Here is a 23,465-nt window from a genome sequence, read left to right on the forward strand (position 1 = left end):
AGCGACCTTTTAATATAGATATATCATTTTATTTTTCAAAATACATTTTATAGTTGCCACCCAAAACCTTTTTCCTAATACATTTCTTTTTGTTCTGCAGGTGTAAGCCATGCGATGGGCAGTAGAGGCCGGTATAATAGAGGAAATATGAGTTAACCACAGTGCTAATTCTGCACTGCCTGTAACTGAACTGCTAATTAAAAACATGCAATCACTTGCTTTCGTTTATGGAAATCCGCTTAAATAGTGCCGTTTTGTACTTTGGAAGTTTTGAGTACCTCTTGCCTGTATTGCTTTTTGTTTATATTAATAAAAGTTGACTATTAGTTGTCCGATGTCTGCTTCCAAGTTATTTCCCAGGTGTATCACTATGGGCACTTGAACCAGTCCTTTGCTGTGCTCCGTTGCCTTTCTGAAGAAGGCAGTACAGTCGGTTGATCAGCAAGAATATTAATGTTGTAGTATTGAGCTGTGGAAATAAAATGAACAAGAATCAGAAGAGTTTGGTGCTTTTTTGTTGCAAAACAGCCTTATAATTGAGTGAGTGAGAAACACAGGTTGAACAAAATATCCGAAATGCTTAATTTGCCCTCACATGACTGGTCTGCTGTTCTGGAGAAAAGGTTTTTGCAGCAAATTTGAACCAGAGCTTCTGAAGGAGTTGGAGGCAGTGAACTATTGAGAAATAGTCCAGTATCCCTCAGTCAGTTTTGAAATGTCTTCCTAGCTGGGCATGGTGACCTACATCCCACGTTTTAAGTTGTCCAACTCCTATACTGTTAGAAACTGGAGAGAAAGTTCCCAATTTCTGGATGAAGTTTATCAGTTGACCCTTTTACTGTACTGTATAAGACAGGAACATGTCATGGAAGGAAAATAGCATTAAAAAGGTACAATCATCATCTGAAATGCAGTTATGAAGGGAGCTAAGGATTTACACTTTTTTTTTTATAGTAGGGTTTTTTTATTTAATTAGTTTTTTCGGGGGGGGGGGGGGGGGTGCAATGGCAATAATTAGAGTAACAGGCAGAGGAAAAGCCTAAATGTGATCAAACTGAAAATACTGTACCAGCTATATGTTGCCAACCCGATGTGCTTTATGTGTTCAGCAAAACTAGTTTAAAGTCATTTTAAATGATTTATGTACAACACTATTTGTTCAGGGAAATTTGTTTGCCATTTGTTACATCGGGTTATATCATAAACCATTTTTTCATCTATGGCAGCTGATAATTTCTGACACTTACTCCTGGAAAACACAAAGTAGTCATATCCATCTGGCTTCCTTGCATTGGGCACAGATATAGCCGAAGTGACTGATGTGGGAAATCCTCTCCACTGTAATTTTATATTGATTTCCTGGCCAAGAGTAACTTTTAAAAAGACAAAAGACAAGAATAAAAATTAAATGTTTGCCTGCTTTCCATTTTTAAACTGTCTGCAGAAGTACTTTTACTGTATCACTTTAAAAAAAAAAAAAGTTTCATAAGCAGCTTATGTGCATATTGTTTTCTTCTGTAGTTTTTCTTTTCAGTATGATAAACACAAGGCTGATGCTTACCTGTATCTTTGCTTTGACTGCTCAGCTGACGTGCAAACCGGTTCCTAATACTGTAGACTGAGTACTGAGTCTGCATCTTTTTACAGGTTTGTGGTGGTTTTTGAGTGTAGGAATATTTTTGGACTAAACCACCTACAAAATAAAATGCATTCACTCATTAGCAATTCTGGAAGAACAAAAAACAAACATGCCTTCAGTCTCATTAATAGTTGTATATATTTTCTCCTTATGGTATGTTTAATAAACTACAGAGTGCATAGTGGTCTAATCTGTGAAATAATATTCAAATTAGCTCTAATCCAGCATTTGTCTGAAGATCAGTCTTGAACTGTGTATCTCAAAAAGATTTCCTCCAGCATGCTTGGAATTGCTGCAAGAGGAGCTTTTCCAGGTTAATAGTCCTGGAAGGGGGGGGGGGGGGGGAGAATGTATCACTAAAGAGTTAACTGTTCCTTTTTGTTTTTCGGAGATCATGTAATACAGGTGCATTTTCAATTACACATATTATCCCCCTCCCCTTTCCAAAGGACACTGTATTTTTATTGACTTCCTCATAACCACTTGAATAAAAAACGAAAAACACACAACCTTGTTTAAAAAAGTAAACTGATTCTGGTCTTCTCCAGCTTGAAGAAACTGAAAGAGCTGCAGTTATTTGTCCTTTAATCCCTCCAAAGCCTTTGCTAATTAATTTAGGGTAGCCAGGGTCCATGCCCCCGTTTTCAAATCTCCAGTAATTACTGCCCTGTGGATTTAAACATGAAACAAGGATGTGAGTTTGAAAGAAATTCTTGATAAAACTGACTTGTATTCAAATTTTTTAGTACTCTTCTAGAGCTGCAAAATATTATTGTGCACTATAACTCAATAAAACCCTAAATGAACAGGCTGTAATCATTAAGCAATTGCCTACAAGCCTACACCTTGAAAAAGAAGGTTTTTCCTTGGCAGTTACAGCGTGTGAAGACTGAGTCAATGGGGGAGGGAATGCCCCAGACGTCTGTGATCCTGCGAGGATATCCCACCTCTATCCCATAGGAATTGAGCATCCAAAACCAATGTCCTGGAGGGGGGGGGGGGAGGGGGGAGAGAATGTATCACTAAAGAGTTAACTGTTCCTTTTTGTTTTTCGGAGATCATGTAGCCGCCTTGAATTATGACTGACACATCTTGGCCACAGTTGTTTTTAATATATAAATAGGATGATTCATTCTTACCTCATTTTCCCCACTTTGCACCCAGTGCTGTAATATTCACTGAAAATATATTAACACCCCCTTTGGTCACATTTTTTATTTTAATTTTTTTAAATTTAAAAACAATTTGTGTGAGCTCTAGCTTGAGAAGTTGCCCTGCCAAAACATACATGCATTAGAAAATATTAAACTTTGGTATAATTCTACATGCAGTGACTGAGGGGGTTATTCTATAGGATTTAGTTTTGCTTGTGATTTAAAAATAAAATAATATTCTATCTTACCTCGAAACGCATACATTGTCCCATTTAGTAGAGTCGTTATCCCATTTACCGGTCGGCCACTGCAGAGATTGTCATCATCGTTGTCATCTAAACTTGCTGTAGAAAATTGCTTATCATCACCTTCAAGTCAAACACAAGTTAATATATTGTCAATCATCACCAGTTAACAATGAAATAATTTCAGGGCAATATGATGAAATGTATATATATATATACACTTTTTCACAGCACTATATATATATATATATATATATATATATATAGTGCTGTGAAAAAGTATTTGCCCCCTGTCTGATTTTCTGCATTTTTGCACATTTTTCACATTGTATCTGGTCAGATTTTTTTGTGGGTTGTAGTAGTATATAGATGGAGTCTGAGAGAAAAAGAACCATGAATTCTGCGCTGTATCAGAGAATTCTACAGTAGAATGTCAGGCCATCAGTCCATGAGTTAAAGCTGAAGCGCAGCTGGGTCATGCAGCAAGACAATGATCCGAAACACACAAGCAAGTCTACATTAGAATGGTTGAAGAACAAGAAATTTAAAGTTTTGGAATGGCCTAGTCAAAGTCCAGGCCTAAACCCCATTGAGATGTTGTGGCAGGACCTGAAACGAGCAGTTCATGCTCGAAAACCCACAAATGTCACTGAGTTGAAGCAGTTCTGCATGGAGGAGTGGACCAAAATTCCTCCACTGCACTGTGAGAGACTAAACAATAACTACAGGAAGCGTTTGGTTGCAGTTATTGCTGCTGAAGGTGGCGTAACCAGTTATTGAGTCTAAAGGGGAGATTACTTTTTCACACAGGGGCATTGGGTGTTCCATAAATTTCTTTAATAAATAAATCAAATATGTACCAACTTTTTGTGTTATTTGTTCACTCAGGGTCCCTTTTATTTAATATTTTTGGTTGAAGATCTGATAACGTTCAGTGTCAAAAATATGCAAAAATGCAGAAAATCAGACAGGGGGCAAATACTTTTTCACACCACTATATATATATATATATATATATATATATATATATATTTAACTCTGATAACTCTTGGAAAGTGTCTGGGTATGTTAAAATACGGTCAAGTATTTAACAGGGTGAAGTTAATTTCTTAAGCTTCTGGAACTCCCCAGCTGTCCAGACTTAATTGTTCCACAAAAATCCCAGAGGAAATAGTGTCTCCTGCATTCAAAAACTCAACTTTTGGATAGAAAACTGGCATGTTGGCACGACAGTGCTTTTGCCCTCCAGAGTTTTGACTCACTGTGCTCCACAGGATATAAACTCTTTGGAAATGCCCATGCATACTCAAATTGAAATAAAAAAGGTTAATTTCTGCCATATCATAAATACAGGTGTAAATACCAAACATGGCAGCCTGTACTATTTTGGTAGTTTGATAATTAATACCATTTGGGATTGTTTTAAGCACCCAGAGCAATTGTTTATATCTGCAATACAGCGCATTGTAGGTTACAAACAGTCATTCTTGCAGTATCTGCATATGATGGTAAACGGCATGCATGTACAGCATACCTGCTAACAAAACATTCCTGGTCGGGTCTGTGGTGGTGGAACTCGGAGTGCTCATGATTGTAGGGATCTTTGTTGGGCTTGCTGATGAAGGAGCTCCATTAGTAGGGCTCACTGATTCTGCACCTATAGGTACAGCAGGTTCTGGAATATTTTCTGTTCCAGGGGGTGTGGCCAGCGCTCCTCTGGGGGTCTGCAGTTCTGTCAGGCTTAATTCTTCCACATTATCTATGGCAGCTATGCTCGCTAGAACAGCGATATCAGGTCTTGTGGTACTGCTTTCTGAAGCTTGGGGCTCTGTCGGGTTTGCCTTTTCTTCAGGCTTTTCAGATGCCCCTGTGGTGGACTGGAGGGTGAAAAAGGCAATTAAAGGAGTTGACGACTCAGTGGAATACGGAGGAAGTGAGGTTGAATCTTCTAGGTTTGACACTGTGGTCATAAACTCTACAAAAAAAAAACAAAAAAACATTATAGTAACATAGTATAGAAGTTAATTTTAACAGTAATAAATCTCCCAAAAATATAGTCAGTTATGTTAAAATGTGCAAGAATATGTGTTAAATGTAATGCAAGAAAATATTGGGTGGTGCAGTGACACCCTGACAGATACACTTAGAGGACAACATGCCATGTCCATAGGATGATGAAAACTAGACAATAAAGAGCTCATACCTGGTAAGAAAATGTCACTTGGATTGTTTGTAGGTGTGGTGGTGGTAAGACTCAAAGTGCTGGTACTTGCAGGGGTCTGGGTTGGGCTTGCTGAAGGAACATCTCCCTCAGGAGGTGAGGGTGTGTCAGTCTCAGGTGCATCTGTCATTGAGGGTTCAAACCCACTTTCTGATGGGATGTCTGGTTCCTGATCGTTTACTGCAGAAGGTGTAGTAGTTTGCTCAGTAACAGCAGGTCTTGTGGTATCACTTTCTGATGGGGTCTCTGGTTCCTGATTATTTCCTGCTGCAGAAGGTGTAGTAGTTTGCTCAGTAACAGCAGGTCTTGTGGTATCACTTTCTGACAGGGTCTCTGGTTCCTGATCGTTTACTGCTGCAGAAGGTGTAGTAGTTTGCTCAGTAACAGCAGGTCCTGTGGTATCACTTTCTGATGGGGTCTCTGATTCCTGATCGTTTACTGCTGCAGAAGGTGTAGTAGTTTGCTCAGTAACAGCAGGTCCTGTGGTATCACTTTCTGATGGGGTCTCTGATTCCTGATCGTTTACTGCTGCAGAAGGTGTAGTAGTTTGCTCAGTAACAGCAGGTCTTATGGTATCACTTTCTAACACTAGGGGCTCTGTTGGGTTTGCATGTTCTTCAGGCTTTGTGGATGCTTCTGTGGTTGATTGAAGGATGGAAAACACGCTTGAAGGTGCTGATGGCTCAGTGGAAAATGAATGAGTAAAACTTGGGATGAATTGTTCTTGGTAAGGCATTGCTTCAGTTAATTCTACAAAAAAATATATATATATATATATATAAGATAGTTACAACATTTCTACTAGAACAACTTTTGAAGCTGTACAAACTCACCAAGTAGGACTGTCTCATCATCACTTTGAAATTCAGGATACTTCAGGTTTTCTAGTTGCATTGTAGTAACTGCAAGTCTGGAAGTTGGTTGGTTGACTGGTGGTAAAGTGGATAGGGTGATCATCTGGCTTTCAGACAGATCTGGGAGGACATATGAGAGGAAATGAAGTGTTTACCACATTAGAGTAGGATTAGCAAAACTACTGTAGCCCACAAGTGTGAACCTGCCTATTTAATGCTAGGAGTAGCCAACCAGCCATGCATCTGGCCTGTCCCCCATGCTGCGAGACTGTTATCCTTGAGATGTATTAGCAACATAATGTTCTTGCTCCAGTCATGATTCATACATTCTCAGTCAATCACCCTGCCAGCTGTTTGTGAATCATGACGTCTGAGTGGGTCATTTACTTGGTACTGCAAATATGCCTTTCAAGACTGGTCATACTCCAAATATATGAGTTGTAATTTGTTTTGTTTTTATCCAAAATGATTTGTGGAATATTGGCTTCCATCTCCTGTCTTGAGAAAAAAAAGTTTGTTTCCTAAGCATAATATTTTCTGTATGTTAGTCTTGGCAACAATTTCGCCCTGCTTGTTTGCTAAAAACTTCATAAAAAGCACTGCAGTGGGCCTTCTATGTGTTATTTATTATGTGCCAAATATAATTAAATTTTTATTTTGGTTGATAACAAATTGCTAAAAAGATGCAAATGTATTGCTGATGTGCTATTACAGTGTAAAGTGTTAATGATATTTAAAATGAATTCTATTTTGAACTGAGACAGGTTTGCACACAGGTTTGTCTGCTTACTGTACCTTGGATCATCTCTTCATTCGCACTGTTGGAATCACTTGCTGTTGTTTCAATGGCTTGAAACCTGGACAAAGCTGTGGTAGCTGATTGAGTTGTTGGAACTGGTTTCTGAATTAAAGGAGACAGGTTTACTGCCAATTCCTTTGTTGCTAGAAAAAGAACAAAAAAAAAGAGATTATAACAAAATCAGCCATTTTTTTCACCCTCAAGATGAAAAGGCATAACATAGCCAAATCCATTTTTTTTTTAGTTTTGCTTAATGTCATAATATATATATATATATATATATATATATATATATATATATATATAATCACAATTATTTTAAAGGTGAGCTGTTTTTAAAACACATGTGTTTATTGTGTAATATTGCTTTTGAAGAGGCTGTCCTACCTTGCACTTGGGGGGTGTTCGCTCTTGTTGTGATGGGCACAGTTGTGGGCTTAGCAACAGTTGTTTTTGGAGTTTCTGCGATAAAAATACACATATAATAATAATAAAAAAATGAGAAGGTTGATAACTAGAGGTAACATTTAAGCATCCTTTGGATTCTCCAGTTCAATAAATCTAACCCATAGAATATTAACCTCACCTTTTAAGCAGTGGCTTTGATAATCAGAACAGCACTGATTAAATTCTAAGCAGCCAGCATCACAGTCACACTTCCGACCTCTCTGAAAGTCTTCTCCACAGCGCCCCTTACAGGAGTTTGCTGTGAAACAAATATAGACATTTACTTATTTTAAGTTCAACAGGTAACACAATGCTAGGTTATTGCATTAACTCTCTTTCATTTCCAAAAAAACGCAAACTACACAACACAGTAGAAACCAGGGGCACTCAACACTTTTGCCCTTTAACTGGCAATGATTTTAACACCTTTACATATTGACAAAGAGATTTATCATATTATCTCAAGGGGAAGTTTTATAAAAATAAAAAAATAAATAAAAATAGCAGCCTTACCTGTGGTACAAAGCCCTTCATAATCTGGGCAGCATTCCTTATGAAGCAGACAGTTGTAGTCGCAGTGGCATGCATAGCCCCTGTAGTAGTCCTCTCCACATCGTGTACGGCAGCTCCCTTCACAAGGTAAAATAATACAGCAAATGCCAATGCCTTTCAATACTTGCTTCTTGAGTAAAAGTGAAATTCAAGGGCTATGTATATCCTACCACTATAGTTTGATGTGGTATTTTTGGTAGCTAATACCTCTATGTTATAAATGCTTGTTTGATCTCTTCCTTCATGCCACCTGCTTCTCATATATAAGAACATAAGAACATAAGAAAGTTTACAAACGAGAGGAGGCCATTTAGCCCATCTTGCTGGTTTGGTTGTTAGTAGCAATCAAACGAAAATATAGGGTGCTCCTCCAGCACCCTATATTTTCTAAAGGGTGGCTATATTCTGAATGATTGACCATGACACTTAAAAATTCCACTAGAATTGGGATGGGGGGTTCTGAGGTCGTGTTAAAAAGAATCTCTAAGAGAAGACTATAAGCATAGCTGTTACTTTAATTCCAATAGCGTAGTTGTTTTTTTTAACTATACACTGTGTTTGGTTGTCATGATACACTGTTAATAATTTGCTATTGTGTGTATACACATGCATTAGTCATGTTTCCACAAGTGAGTTCAGTGCACTTGACTTTGGGTCGCATTGAGAGGTTCATGAACTCTGACATGAACACAAAAAATAAGCTGTTTTAATGCGTGGAGTCCGATAATAAGTTGAAACAGATATTTATTTATTTATTTCTGTGTCACATTAATATACTACTACAGGTTCTGAAAAAAATATTCTTACCCTGAGCAGATGAGAAGTGTGGTAGAATGGCGATGCAGGATAAAAGCACAACAATAAAACCAAGTGAAGGTGAAATGGCCATTGCTAATAAGCTTCAACTAAAAGAAAACAGAAAAAAAAAATACCCGGTACACCCAATGATTCGTTGTAGCAATAATACTTATTTTTGATTAGGCTTTTTGTCAGAAATACTTCTACTACAACTACTAATAAAATAATAAATAATAATAACAAACTTCTTATAGACATACACAGTATATTGTAATATTCACAAAAAATATTCATTCGTTTCTAAATGTTGGAATATTAATACACAACAGAAATAAAGACTTGTTTAAACAATAAAATAAATAAATAAAAAAAACATATTGTATGAAAGCCCCCAAACCTTTAGAAGAAATCCCTTCTCAGCTCATCGAGTTTCTTCAAGTGGTCCTTGGTTTTTATATTGTCAGTTTGACTATTGGGCGGGTCCTCCTAATTAGATAATAAAACTACAAATGATGTACAGACTGGGAATACAAACTTTCTCCACAAATACAGGAAGGATCCTAGACTGCAAGCTCGCAAAACATTTGGAATGTAATCAAAAAGCTGTCTGTGTTGCATAATAAGTGAAGGGCGGATCTATACGAGAACACGGTTAGACTAGTTCGAAACAAAATGTTCTTACAGAAATATACTGGATACCTACAGTATGTATGCATATTATGGTGCTTTCTGGAAATTATAAACTTATAGTTAACCAGTCCTCCCTAACCTACAGCACTATTTCCAAGATTGCAAAAAGTAAATGACAGTTGACAGAAGGAGGATTGAGGATATACGGCTGTGTGTTTAATATGGGATTTTGTTTATTATGTTGACATTTTAACATACCTGTAATGACCAGCATAGTAATGAACCAGATCATTCTATACATTCTTCATCACAAAAGAAAAAAATAATGTAATTATCTGTATTCAGATAAACTATGGTGCCTTAAATGCAAATGCATTACCAAGTACCTTTTTTTGTAGAATTACAATGAGATTGATTACAGTCCATAAAACCAAATTATAAACAGACCTGCACTTCACTGAACCAATCAATCTTTGGACACATTGAGGAATGTTATTCCACTCTGCATGTAACAAGCTGCCAGCTCTGCTTGGTGGGGTTGTACTGGGGTTGTTCAATGCTGCATTTCACAAGCAGAGTGTGGGGGCTTGTTTCAATGGGTTGATAGTATTATGGATTGCCAGAAACAAGCCAGCATAGGTATAAAGGCTTTTTATATTTATGATGAAATCCATCAAAGGCCTGCAGCTGTTTCCAATGGTTGTAGCCCTTCCACTAAGCCTCAACCATAACCATACAGAGATGCCATTACGGGAAACTTTGTCTGCTTGTCTTCTAGTTCTACCTAAGAGTTTATGATTGAGTCTTTAAAGCTATGGAGGAATGCCAGAAATTGGCGAGACATAGTTACATGCTTTGTAGATGATTAATATACAGTATTACTGGATCTCACATTTTGACACAACCCTGCAATGTACTCCCTAATATTACACTCTAAAATATTGCTTAAACTTACAGTGTGCATGCCAAAAACTCATGCTTTTGATTTAATGGAAAAGGGGAGTCCTGAACAACTTGTTATTTCAGTACATTTAAAGACGCAAGCTCCACCATTTCAATGATATATACATATATTCCCATCAAAGATATTAATACAGAATTAATGATACAGCTTTCAAAAGTGCCGACCAGGAGGTGTTTAGACCAAGTGCCATCGGGATTGGATGGTCGGTTCTCAAGATAGAGCCAAAAAACGAAGTGTAGAAACTTTATATCAGACAAAAAATCATTTTAAAACACACAAAGAGAAAATTGCCTTGACACAAACGTAACCCCATGTTAATGGTAAACTGATAATCCTGAAGAAGGGATCTGGGCTTTCTGAACAGTTTTAGTTGGAATTTTCAATTATAAAAAAGGTTACTATATAAAGTATTAACTAACGAGTAATAAAAAAATGACATTTGTTAATATTTTGGTATGTTTTGGGGAAGAAAAGAGTACCCCTTAAAATAATGCCTGTCCTGACATTCAATTCAATTTCTCTATTTTTGTCTATTGAGAAACTTCTGTTTGCAATCCCTTTTGGCAACAGTACTTTTTTTCTTAATACAACTGCAATAGACACATATGATGTTAACTGCCCACCAGATGATGTAATGGCTTTTTCATGTCACTGTTTTTACTTCTTTTATTGATTAAAACATGTGGATGATAATATCTTCAGAACCAAATGATGGAGCGGAAACCAGTAGCATGGTCTGGTCTGGTCCTTTTTTAACTGAGGTAATGTCTCCTAGAACCACCAAAACTCCACCTATGTTAATATCAATTCTTTGAGCCAATAGGCAACCTTGTTTTTGGCATGACTCATTCATTTGGCATGACAAATACACATTTTTTTCCGAAGCAGATTAGGGGATACTGTTCAACCTTTAGTCTAATTCACAACCAGTTTCTTCAGGTTCCAGTCCAGAGTTAACAAAGATCAGTTTCTTAGAACACTTAACAATAGGTTACGGATGTAACCCTGGTCCCCTGAATGAGAAGACGACCCTCAACCAATATGCCTGCCATAGGTCAGGTATTCACTGAGCAATTGTTACAGATTAGTATGGTCTTGGTTGCACTTTGGTACCATGACCAAAAATAACAATATTTGTTGTGCTTCTTGTGTTACTGGAAGTGGCTTAAACTACAGCTGTAAACAGCATGGCATGTATGTGCGCAGAGTGACACCTAGTGCATATCTCTGTTTCCAGTTTTTCCTGTTCTTCCCTGAGAAGTTATTTATGACATATGCTCTATTATATGCATCGGCAATGGAAGCATAACCTCTCATAAACAGGAAAGCTTTCACCTTGCATTATATCTCGTTTCTTCATGCCTGTGATTTTATTGATCACGCTTCAAATCTTTAGTTAGCTATTATATATCAAGCAGCCACTTCACTGACTTATTTCACTGTGGTGTAGCTAAAGCCAATATCATACCTGCGCTGTCCTACTGAACTGAAAAAATAAAAAAAATAAATGCTGTTTAAACTTTCTACAGAAAGGTAAAAATAAAACATGTATGTCCTTGGTGAATGGTATTGTTAGTGCAACATTTCATACAGTAGTAGGGGAGTTCTGCTCTCTCTTTTCTCTCCTACTCCCATGACTGGGGTTTAGAAGAATGTGGTTAGATTTGATGTACTTTATAACTTTTTGGCAGTAATCAAGAGATGTTTGAGGAACCATTTATTTGAAGTTTGAGACCCACAGTTCCCATCACTGATACCTGACTATCAGAAGGCAGAGTAAGTAAATAAGAAAACAGGACAGTATAATTCCCACAATGTTTTGGGTTAATTTGAATGAATTTGTGTGCGCCGTAACTGTGTGATTTTTAGAGAATTTACACCAAAGAAAGCATTAATATGAATGTTTACCTATATTTCACAGAAACCAAAACCACGTCCATAGGGAAGCCGGTTAACGAAAGGCCTACTTCAATTACCTTTTAATTAAGAAAGGAGTTTTAGGAAAATATAAATCCATACAATAAACAGAGAAAATCTATAATTATTTTATTTTCATATGTCATTCATAAAGAAATAAAATAAAGCGTGAAGCTATGATTCCTGATCAACAAATGAGTGTTAAATAAATAAATACATAAATAAATAAAGACACTTTAAAAAAAATAAATAATATACAGTAACTTCGGTCATGTTTTCTGAACAGTAGAATTCTTAATGTTATTATATGATGGTGACTCACTTTACAACAGGTTTACGTGATTGTACAACTGCATCACTGCATTGACTGGCTCGACCTTACTTCCAGGAGGCTAAACATCTTATTGCTCTGTATTTGTCTGATAAAAAATAAACTTGTCATCATAACCATACCTATGCGTAAAAACCTACAACCGTGAGAGTGGACGGTTTACACTTAAATTAAAGACAGAAATTATAAAGTGTTCAGGAAAAACTGCTTCACGATTAAAGGGTGTCGTGAGATCTTACTGTATATTAAAATAGTCCTCATTATGTTCCTGATGAACAATTGTTTATAACTTTATACTCTACTAGTACAAACGTATGGTTATCAAAGCATTTGATATCCAACATTTTCGTTTAGCTGTAAAATATGACTATGTTATATACATACAGTGCACCACCAATTGCGTTGGTTTATTCCAAAACCCTGACAGGAAGGGCCGGTGTTTACAGGCACGACACAGGAAGTTCTGGTGAGGGAGAAGAGTGTTTTAGAAGCTTTCAAAACAAAAATGAAACCAACTCATCTGTTATAAACTAATATGTTATTGATGTATATAGAAATGTAAGTATCGAAATTCTTTACAAGCTACAGAACCACCAATTAAGAAAAGCTCCCGGAAGAGCAAAACCGTACAGCGCGACCGAAGTTCTGATCAGTAAAAAACAAAAAAATAAAAACTAAAATTTAAAAAATAAATAAATAAACACCAAGGTAATTGTGATTCTATGTTACCTTAACAAAAAATATCACTTGCTTCAGTTGTATTTATGTGAATTTGACAACAGGTTTGTAGGTTGGTATGTATTTGATATAAGTGAGTACAAATGTACGACGTTTCTCAATTAGGTGGCCACTGGCCAGACTAGCGAAAATACAATGTTCACTTAAGTTTCAGTTCCTAACAAATTAAATTGTAAGAAACCCTGTGAATACTGTAATGCTTCCTTGTTTTTATTTCATTTTTTTTGGTGTATGGTCTATCGCTCTTTTTGTGTCTAAATACCTTACACGTTTCAGAGGTTTACAATCCTGAGTTCTGATTCTCTGCTTAAAATAATATAATTTTCCCCACAGCAATGTCTAAATAGTACCATTTAACTCTATTGAGTCTGCCTGCTCTCTAGTTGAGTGCAGAGCTGCTGGGTCCAATATATTGGAAAGGTCACAACCTTGTATTGTGTATTTGATCAGCACTTTTCCAAGTTGCTGCGATGAACTGGTTCCTGTGTTTATACTCTAACGTTTCTGTTCCATTTTATATATTCGGTAGCAAAGTGCTGTGTTGCCAGTGAAATGGGTTCAGAGAGCAGTGCTCTTAAGAGCTGCACACTGGAAGAGCCCCTTCTGACGCTGCCATCTGGACTCACAATCTACCCGGCTGTCTTAGAGGATCGAAAGCTTGCCTCAGTCTTTGTATACAAGCAGGAAAATGAGGATAAAGTCACCAAAGCTGCCAAGGTAAAGAACACAAGCTTGCATTAAAGTCACTCTAAAACTCGCCAGTAAGCAGCTAGTCAGTTTGTCCAAGGACTAAGATGATACCAGAGAAAAAGAACAGGCCACAATTTAGTCCTGTAAATTGAGCTCAAACCAGTGAGGATTTAGTAGTTAACTAGGATTATTGTATTTCTTTGTCCTTTTCTTCATACAATGTCTCTGCCCCTGTCCTGACCACCTTTTTTGTTCATTTGTATGAAGTAGGGTCAGCTTGGGCATGCCTGGACATGGAATCCTGTGAGGTATTATTAATCTTCAGAGCCTCAAACAGTGTGGTCTGTTGCTCAGGGTGGTTAAAGCACATGACAATTGTTAGTCCATAATCAACATTTATAAACTTGACCACATTTATTTTTTAATTCAATAGCTGTAATACATAGTAGGAACACATTTTCTGTCAGCACTAAAGCTGAATTTACTGATTCCTGAATATTAACTAGATGTAGGTTACCTGATTTTCTGATTTTACCCGATTTTATAAGCAGCTAACCCACTGTAGTTATCTTGCTATTTTACAGTGACATACTGCCATTTACCCATTATTGAGTGTTGTAGCTTTTTTAAAATGGTGAAATACAGAGAAGGCTGAAAAGTTTACAGTTGCATTTTAAACCATTCATTCAGTCCAAAAAAAACTATTCGTTGATAATTATTTTGCTTATAAATGAACACATAAAATGAGTCACAAAAAATCAGTCTAGGGGTTTACTGAATGTTTGTTCACTAGAACTTTTCTTTAGTTTCATGGTTGGTGTTGTATTGCAGCATCTGAAAACCCTGCGCCACCCCTGCCTGCTGCGCTTCTTGTCCTGTACAGTTGTAGCTGATGGGATTCACTTGGTGACGGAGCGTGTTCAGCCCTTGGAGCTGGTAATTGAAATCCTCTCTGCAGAAGAAATCTGTGCCGGGATCTACGACATATTACAAGCGCTAATCTTCCTTCATGACCGAGTGAGAACATTTCTATCAAAGTTGTGGGCTTAGTGTTTTTAGGTCCTTTTTTGTCTAATGCTGTTCACGTTTTTTTAATTGCAACATTTCTGCTTACATTGCTGAATTATTTAAATGTTGTACAGTAAAGATAAAATGGTGTCGGTGACTATAAAGAAACAGTATGTTAAAAAAAAAAATTATATATATATATATATATATATATATATATATATATATTCTTTCAGACTGTTGTACTGGAATTTTACAAAACTGACAAGTTTGCTATTGTAGTATTTTCAGTTTTACAAATATACTGATGTAATTCATAAACTGTGGAAACCAATAACTTTATGCTCATTTATCTAATCAAACTAGTATTACCTGTTAATGGCAATATTACCATGGCATTACTTTTTTTTTAATTGCAGGGTAAATCAAGTCACAATAATGTGTGCATCTCATCAGTCTTTGTGAGTGAAGATGGCCACTGGAAGCTTGGAGGAATGGAGACAGTTTGCAAATTCTCAGAAGCTTCACCTGAGGTGAGACATTGGTAATTGTAATACATATTTGAATGTAATGAACACATACAACAGGCCTCGTTTCAGGTCCTGCCACAACATCTCAATGGGGTTTAGGACTGGACTTTGACTAGGCCATTCCAAAACTTTAAATTTCTTGTTCTTCAACCATTCTGATGTAGACTTGCTTGTGTGTTTTGGGTCATTGTCTTGCTGCATGGCCCGGCTGCGCTTCAGCTTCAGCTCACGGACGGATGTCCTGACATTCTCCTGTAGAATTCTCAGATACAGAGCAGAATTCATGGTTCCTTCAATGATGGCAAGGCATCCAGGTCCTGATGCAGCAAAGCATCCCCAAACCTTGACACTACCACCACCATGCTTGACAGTTGGTATGAGGTTCTTACTGTGGAATGCAGTGTTTGGTTTTCGCCAGACATAATGGGGCCCATGTCAGCCAAAAAGTTCCACTTTTGACTCATCTGTTCATAGACAAGGCTCCAACTGTCTGTATCCACCCAATATATGGACAGCTGGAACCTTGCTCGACTAATCACATTGCTTGTTTCATGTTTCATTGCCAGCCCTGTATTATAAATAAATGTATTATCGTATATATATATATATATATATATATATATACAGTGGTTCTCAAAAGTATTCACCCCCCCTTAGACTTTTCCACATTTTATTGTGTTACAGCATGGAATCAAAATGGATTTAATTAGGAGTTTTTGCCACTGAACAACACAAGAAAAGTCCATAATGTCAAAGTGAAAAATAAAATCTACAAATTATTCTAAATTAATTACAAATACAAAACAGAAAAAAATTGATTAAGTATTCACCCCATTGAGTCAATATTTGGTAGAGGCACCGCTGATGCTGCCACCACCGTGCTTCACGGTAGGGATGGTGTTCTCAGGATGATGTGCAGTGTTAGGCTTGCGCCAAACATAGCGCTTAGTTTTGAGGCCAAAAAGCTCTATTTTGGTCTCATCAGACCATAGAATCGAGTCTCCCACGTTCCTTCTGGCAAACTAGCCGAGATTTGATGTGAGTTTTTTTCAACAATGGCTTTCTTTTTGCCACTCTCCCATAAAGACCAGTTTTGTGAAGCACCCGGGCTATTGTTGCCGTATGCACAGTGTCTCCCAGCTCAGCCATGGAAGACAGTAACTCCTTTAGAGTTGCCATAGGCCTCTTGGTGGCCTCCCTGACTAGTGCCCTTCTCACCCGGATACTCAGTTTTTGAGGATGGCCTGTTCTAGACAGATTCACAGTTGTGCCATATTCTCTCCATTTCTTAATAATGGACTTTACTGTGCTCTGGGGGATATTCAGTGCCTTGGAAATGTTCTTATATCCTACCCCTGATTGGTGCTTTTGAAGAACCTTATTCCAGATTTGCTTGGAATGTTCTTTCGTCTTCATGATGTAGTTTTTGTTAGGAAATGTACTAACCAACTGTGGGACTTCCCATTGACAAGTGTATTTAACCTGAAATCATGTGAAACACCTTAATTGCACACAGGTGGACTCCACTCAACTAATTATGTGACTTCTAAAGACAATTGGTTGCACCAGAGCTTATTTAGGTGTGTCATAGCAAAGGGGGTGAATACTTATGCAATCAATTATTTTCTGTTTTATATTTGTAATTAATTTAGAACAATTTGTAGATTTTATTTTTCACTTTGACATTTTGATTCCATGTTGTTGTAACACAATAAAATGAGGAAAAGTCCAAGGGGGGTGAATACTTTTGAGAGCAACTGTATATAGACACAATTTGCAATGTATTATCAGTTTCGTTGAAATTGGCATTCAAATGACATGGTCCTTCTGATTATTTTGTCAGTTCCTAAGTAACATTCGGACTGTGAGAGAACAAAATGCCATTCCACCTGAGGAAAAGGTATGTTGTCTTTAACTGAGAATTAAACATGCAACTTACGCCCTGTTCACACTTGTATCGGTACAATACTAGCACAGTTTGTTTCTGTATGGAATATACTGGTACAAAGCCACTTTCTGTCCTAACTCACTATTCAATACCGGTACAGTACTGATACAGTTGTGATATACCTGTCCTCATTCATGTATGTTTAAATCGACAGTGTTCGGGTTCTGAATTCGTTTTCATGATGACTGCTGTCACATCTGTTAGAAATGGATCCGCAGTTATATAATACAGCATGTTTTGCCGTCCTGTCCATGTACAGTATTTTATTTTGGTGTTCAATTATTGAGTCGAGCAGAACGCAAAAGGATGAGACAAAGAAAAAGGCAAAAACAATTAGCCGTCTTTAAAAGCATGAGGTTATGAAGACGACGGCTTTGGGAATGCATTTCTTTTTTTTTTTTTGCTTTTTGATATTCCCTCAGAAGAGAGATTATTTTAGAGCGGCACTGCTCTGCAGTACGCTTTACCTCCTAGTCATCATCACTAATTTTGTGGAGATTATTTTGTCACTTATTTGGGCATTTTTTGGTGTAGCCATGATAAAGGTACTGCAGCTGACCGTAAAATGTAAAGCTGTTTAAAGTATTTAAACTGTAAAGCAAGACGTGCGCGTGCTTCATAATATTGACTTAACTGTATTGATACCGTGTCGGTTTGCCTGTCCACACTTAAGCTGTACCGAGTCACATTGAAACAGTACTGATACGAAACCTGCTCTTTTTTGAGTTTTGTACCGATACAGTTATATCGGTACAACACCAATAAGAACTCCAGTCTAGACAGATGTTTCGGTACGGTTCCGCAACAATACCGGTATAAAAATTCTAGTGTGAACAGGGCATTATTTGACCTTTTAGCTGAGTCTTTGCTAAAAGGGAGAACCTACATTATTGTTCTTAATTCCTTTTAATTCAGATTTTCAAGTAGTGCTGACAATTTTCCCGGGCTCATTTTCGTCCCTTAAGGTACAATTGTATAAAAGAGTATACCATTCTAACAAAGTACTCCCCTTGTGTGTGTTTAAAAAGTAATGCAGAATGTACTGTCAATGACGTTGTAATGGAGTTGCTCATATGTACATTCTAAATTAATACCATATGTACGTTCTATGTTAAATTAGGCTGAAGGCTTTACGACTCTGCCTGACAAAAATGGACATGCTCGAGATGCCTATTCTTTTGGAGGAATGGTGGAAAACTTTCTACCAATGCTGAGTGATTATGGTAAGTTAAGTTGTTGTGTGTGTTTTTTTTTTTTTGTTTGTTTTTTTTTAAATCAGTTGGCTTATCTTCAAAACTGCTGACACAATTTTGGCTAAACTTTACATTTATATTGATATCTTTGGCAGGGATATGTATGTTAACAACATATATTTTTTTAAGAGTAGTTCAAACCTATCAAAATAATAATAAGCTTGTAAATTCCAACTGTTATATCAGACAATTGACAATGCTGATTAGATCACACAGTATTAGATGTTGCTTTCAGAACACATGTAGCTTCTTTTTAAATAATGAACTAACCAAGCTTATTTTTATGATCAATGATGTAGTTTCTGAAGAGCTGGCAACAGGCTTCCAGTGCACCCTTCGGAGTAACTTTCTGAACCCTGATCCTTTAGCTCGGTTACCCCTTTGCAGCCTGTTGTCCCATGAATTTTTCAGGTAAGCCGACGTTTGCGCATCTTTTTAGTTTTAGCAGTATAATCTGCAGCAAAACACGATAACAATAAGTCAAACTGCATAAATAATACGTACAACAGTGTAGTAAAACGACAATTATGTAGCTATAAAGATTAGTGAAAATAGAATACGTGATGAGAGAATAATGCAAAGGAAAGCAAAGCAAGGATTGTTACTAACATACATGTTTTAATACAAATAGGAATGAGTTCTTGGAAATCATGAACTTCCTGAAGAGCTTGACTATAAAAACTGAAGAGGAAAAGAATGAATTTTTCAAGTAAGTGAACGATACAGTAGTTTAATTAAAATGCCATACACAGAAGGGACCTTGCTGGGATTGTCTCCAGCACAGCTGGAAGTTTGGGATCCATGCCCAGCAACAGCATGGCCTTTTCGGTGTTTTTGAGCCTACTGTTTGAATTGTACACCTATTCAAAATATTTGAAAGTTAACTTACCCCTTTGCGTTGCAGCTGATAACAACTTCTGAACTTCTAACGACTGGATATTAAAGTTGTTAGAAGGTTTAATTTCTCCAGTCCACTCACATCAAAGAGCGGACAAAGCAAGTAATTACCTCTGTAAAGCCATGGATTATTACCCTTACAGATTTCTCCTGGACAGAGTTCAGACACTGCCTGAGGAGCTGATTTCTACTCGACTTGCCCATAAGCTGTTGAATCCGTTGGTATTTGCAGAGCCTATAGCAGTTAAATGTTTCCTTCCCCATCTTCTCATGCCAAAGAAAGGTAATTCTGAATAATTTTAAACGGCACATTCACATAATGATCATTGTAATGTGTTACTATTCATACTGTAGCTAATTTGGAGTGCATTGTATGCCATGATAAACCTACAGTAATTAAACAGTTTTGTTATTAACTATAATTAAATTAAATAAAAATAAAAATATCTTGATCACATTTTTGTTTTAAACAGATCCAGTTGGTAGCAGCCAGGATTGCCTCCTGTCGGTGTCTCTTTACCGTAAACATGTAATCCCCCAGCTGCTGAAACTCTTTAAAGTTCATGAGGAGCATGTTAGGATTGCGTTGCTGTCCCACATTGAATTATATGCTGAATTTTTTTCACATGATGATCTTAAGAACCAGATACTACCACAGGTCTGTTTTTTTCATTTGTTTTATTGTTTGTTTTCTAGGTACAATGTAATTATTTAGGTACCGTTTTAAAATAATGCATTCAAATTCATATGCATTCAAATCAAAATTATTTTTATTATATTTACCATGTTTAATTGTAAAATATCTTCACTGTTATTAAAATGAGCCTTTTAAAAGAGTAAGAGGCCTGGGAAAGCTTTTTATAAACAGATGAAAGAAAAAGGCCAATAAGAAAACTGCATTGCTAGTTTAGAAAGTTCATTTTAGGGTATAAATATCAGCAAGTGATTTTTGGGAATGTGTTCAACATAATTTTTAGAATTTTAAAATAGTGTACAGTTTCATCCTGCAGATTTACAAACCTGTAACCTATTTCCACTGTCTTTTACAGGTGTTACTTGGAATGAGAGACACTAATGATTGCCTAGTAGCTATTACCCTCCAGAGCTTGGCAGTGCTAGTACCCTTGCTTGGAGCTGAGGTAGTAGTCGGTGGAGGAAGAACAAAGGTCTTCAAACGTACAACACCCAACTTCACCAAGTCAACAGATGTCACACCTGAAAGTAAGGCACCCTAACTAGCATCAGTCCCAGTGCATGACTGTGGGCATGCTAAAATCCCAGATAACTTCAAGAGATAATTACAGGTTCTTATGACTTGTACTTGCTTTGTGTAAATATAGAGGCTTCCAATGCTTTCATAAAGCACCTTCTGTAATTAGTATATTAACACAGACTAAAAATATATTTTTGAAAGCGACGCATGTGGATTCTTGTGTTTTTACCAATTTTTTTTTTTTTTTTTAATGAAGGCTCTCCAGTTCACATTATTAATAGCTTCAAAACACTGGTGTCCCAGCCATCAAAAAACACCATGAAGCTGCATTCAAAACCGTCTGAAACAAAAGAGCTAGTCCTGGAAAACATGGCTTCCCTGGAGCAAACAGAGCAGTCTACACATTTTCATGTGCCAGCTGAAGCTGGTAGGAGTAACAAAATGTCATTTCACCTTCTTGATCATATATTTTGTTTATTTTGCATGGATTTAAAGTCCATGTAGGTGTGTTCCTATTCAAATAAAGTCTAGCTCATTTTCTCTGCCCTCCTTTGTTTCACTACAGGGCACTCATTAAAAACTAAATATCTATTTGTTTTTTTTCTCCCCCAACAGATAGTAAACCTGACATGAAGTTTTCATTAAACGGTTATACTGACAAAAGTGCTGTTGCCATTGTTGGAGAGGAGGGTGTGCAAAAGATTGCTAGGACTGTGGAAGAATGGCCAGATTGGAGTGATGCTGAAGAGACAGAAAAAGAGAACATTGTAGAAATACATATTTGTTCTGAAGAAAACCAGATAAGAGGTAGCAAAACCATGGGTGGAGAAGCTGAACCTTGGGATGACTTTGAGCCTTGTAGCGAGGTTTGGGAGAGTACAGACAATCTTTCTACTTTTACGTCAACATTAGATGCAACAAGTGAAATCAGCCAATCTTCTGAACCCACAAGGCAATCCAATACCCTGAAGCTCAGTTCAGCACAAAAAACAAGATCTGAGAACACATTAGGTTCTGGGACCAATGGCTGGAACCAGAATCAGGTATCGCCACTGGAGGCACAACAGCTCCCCATGAAACCACATCCAGTAAAAAAAACTTCAGGTGCTGGTTTAGGAGAAGAATTCACAATAGACATAAAAAAGAAGCCAGAGAAAGATCCTGAACTGGACTTCTTTGCGGACATGATTCCAGATATTAAATTGTCTTCTGCAGCATTGTTGGTTATACCTGAAAGGACAGCACCAGCTGAGATTGATACATCACTAAACGTGCTTGCATCAAAGTTTGCTGCTGATTTGACTGAAGTAAGTTTTACGTATGTTGTCTAGTGAGTAGAGTAAATTTGATACAATATGACTATTGTATTGCTAAACTCAATGAATTCTAGACATACTACATTTCATCATATTATTACTTTTAAAGGTGTTTTTAAGAGTTATTGCTTAACATTTTATTAGTCTCTTGTTTTATGGTAAATATTTCCATCTGTAGGGTTGGAAAAAAGGGTGTAAGTGACTAAAGGCATAATTGTTTCTATTAAGCATCACGGGTGAACTTTAACTTGGCTAAAATGAGCTCTTAATGGATTTGCATTATTAGCTAAAATGACAGATGGTCCCTTATGTGTTTAATGCAATTCATGGATTGCTTATTTATTTTTGCAGGCAGATGTTGCAGGATGGGGAAACGATGATGACCTAAACTGGGAAGATGAGAACAACTGGTGAGAGTATGTGCACCATAAAGTCATACCCAGAGCCAGGACATTGCACTTTGTCATGAAGTCCCGTAAATAAATAAAAAAAAAAAAAAAAAAAAAAAAAGACTTGGCATTAGATGTACTGCTTCGTAATGCTTACTGTTGCAATTCTTTCACTCAGTGAGCTGCTGCTGCACATGAGCCAAGTTAATGCACAGTAACAAGTCATCTTTCCATTGAAAGAAAGCATTGCATTTCTCTTTGTTAAAGACAGGAACTTAAATCTCAAGATGGATTTTATAGTGACTGTATTCAGTTTTAGGCCAAATTGTGCTCACTTTCTTCTCAACTACTACTTTAATTTGTGCCAGACAGGTCAATAAGGTAGATTTGACCGATTTGAGTCTAATCAGTTTAAATTTGGATATTTATCCGCTGAAAATAGGATACAGACAATTCAACAATATGTAATGTTGGTGGCTTGCTTGCTTTTGGGGTGTTTGAAATGATAATGCTGGAATGTAACTTTAGAACTAGTGGTGAGAAAAGAGCTTATAATTGTAACATAGGCATATATGAACTTGTGTTTTTTTGTGCCATATTATTTCTTTTACATTAATCACAGAACAAGTTCTAATTTGAGTTTTAATTTGATGTTTCCAAAGGGAAAAAAAGAATGACTGTATATTTTTAATTTGGGGAGAAATTGCCCTGTGTAATTTATTTGTGTTTACTGTTGATGGAATAAATGATTCTACCTGACTTCCTTCCTTTGACTTGATGTGAAACTAAAAAAACAAATGCTTGCTATTTAAAGATTGTATATAGAATAGGCCCATTCAACATTATTTGTTAAGTCTTGTCCTTTTTGTGAGCTGGTTGAAAATACATTTGTTTAAATTGAGTATGAAAAACTTTGATATAGGGAAATCATT

At 36.8% G+C, this 23,465-nt stretch overlaps 3 protein-coding genes across 14 annotated transcripts in view; 2 read left to right on the plus strand and 1 right to left on the minus strand.

Annotated features, from left to right (window-relative positions):
• The window catches only part of LOC117416640 (nucleoprotein TPR-like), a 28,349-nt gene extending 28,023 nt beyond the window's left edge, over positions 1 to 326 (plus strand). For all 6 annotated transcript variants that reach the window (XM_059034836.1, XM_059034838.1, XM_059034837.1 and 3 more), the window contains exon 51: positions 101 to 326. In XM_059034836.1, coding sequence (XP_058890819.1) covers positions 101 to 156 — 56 coding nt within the window. In that variant the 3' untranslated portion in view covers positions 157 to 326. The remainder of the gene's footprint in view (positions 1 to 100) is intronic.
• On the minus strand, positions 4 to 9,298 carry LOC117416642 (proteoglycan 4-like). Of its 2 annotated transcripts, none has more exons than XM_034027929.3 (15): positions 9,107 to 9,298; positions 8,719 to 8,816; positions 7,873 to 7,989; positions 7,499 to 7,618; positions 7,300 to 7,374; positions 6,909 to 7,055; positions 6,093 to 6,233; positions 5,242 to 6,009; positions 4,573 to 5,013; positions 3,042 to 3,137; positions 2,485 to 2,624; positions 2,150 to 2,306; positions 1,562 to 1,693; positions 1,248 to 1,373; positions 4 to 469 (listed from the first exon to the last, which is right to left on the minus strand). In XM_034027929.3, the coding sequence occupies exons 2-15, from the start codon at positions 8,798 to 8,800 to the stop codon at positions 369 to 371; spliced, it is 2,643 nt and encodes an 880-aa protein (XP_033883820.3). In that variant the 5' UTR covers positions 8,801 to 8,816; positions 9,107 to 9,298; the 3' UTR covers positions 4 to 368. The 2 variants fall into 2 exon arrangements, with proteins under 2 accessions (XP_033883820.3, XP_033883818.3); XM_034027927.3 differs by having other exon boundaries at positions 3,042 to 3,161.
• Positions 9,299 to 12,902: 3,604 nt separating this feature from the next.
• Positions 12,903 to 23,292, plus strand: LOC117416608 (protein-associating with the carboxyl-terminal domain of ezrin-like). 6 transcript variants are annotated; one of them, XM_059034845.1, is made up of 14 exons: positions 12,903 to 13,017; positions 13,819 to 14,006; positions 14,811 to 14,996; positions 15,407 to 15,520; positions 17,361 to 17,417; positions 18,586 to 18,688; positions 19,018 to 19,129; positions 19,350 to 19,427; positions 19,759 to 19,898; positions 20,089 to 20,273; positions 20,665 to 20,836; positions 21,085 to 21,255; positions 21,444 to 22,135; positions 22,496 to 23,292. In XM_059034845.1, the coding sequence occupies exons 1-14, from the start codon at positions 12,915 to 12,917 to the stop codon at positions 22,556 to 22,558; spliced, it is 2,364 nt and encodes a 787-aa protein (XP_058890828.1). In that variant the 5' UTR covers positions 12,903 to 12,914; the 3' UTR covers positions 22,559 to 23,292. The 6 variants fall into 6 exon arrangements, with proteins under 6 accessions (XP_058890828.1, XP_058890831.1, XP_058890829.1 ...); XM_034027859.3 differs by having other exon boundaries at positions 12,963 to 13,109; XM_034027860.3 differs by having other exon boundaries at positions 12,975 to 13,259.
• Positions 23,293 to 23,465: the final 173 nt, after the last annotated feature.

The sequence above is a fragment of the Acipenser ruthenus genome, chromosome 12, assembly GCF_902713425.1.
Source record: "Acipenser ruthenus chromosome 12, fAciRut3.2 maternal haplotype, whole genome shotgun sequence".
NCBI lineage: Eukaryota > Metazoa > Chordata > Actinopteri > Acipenseriformes > Acipenseridae > Acipenser > Acipenser ruthenus.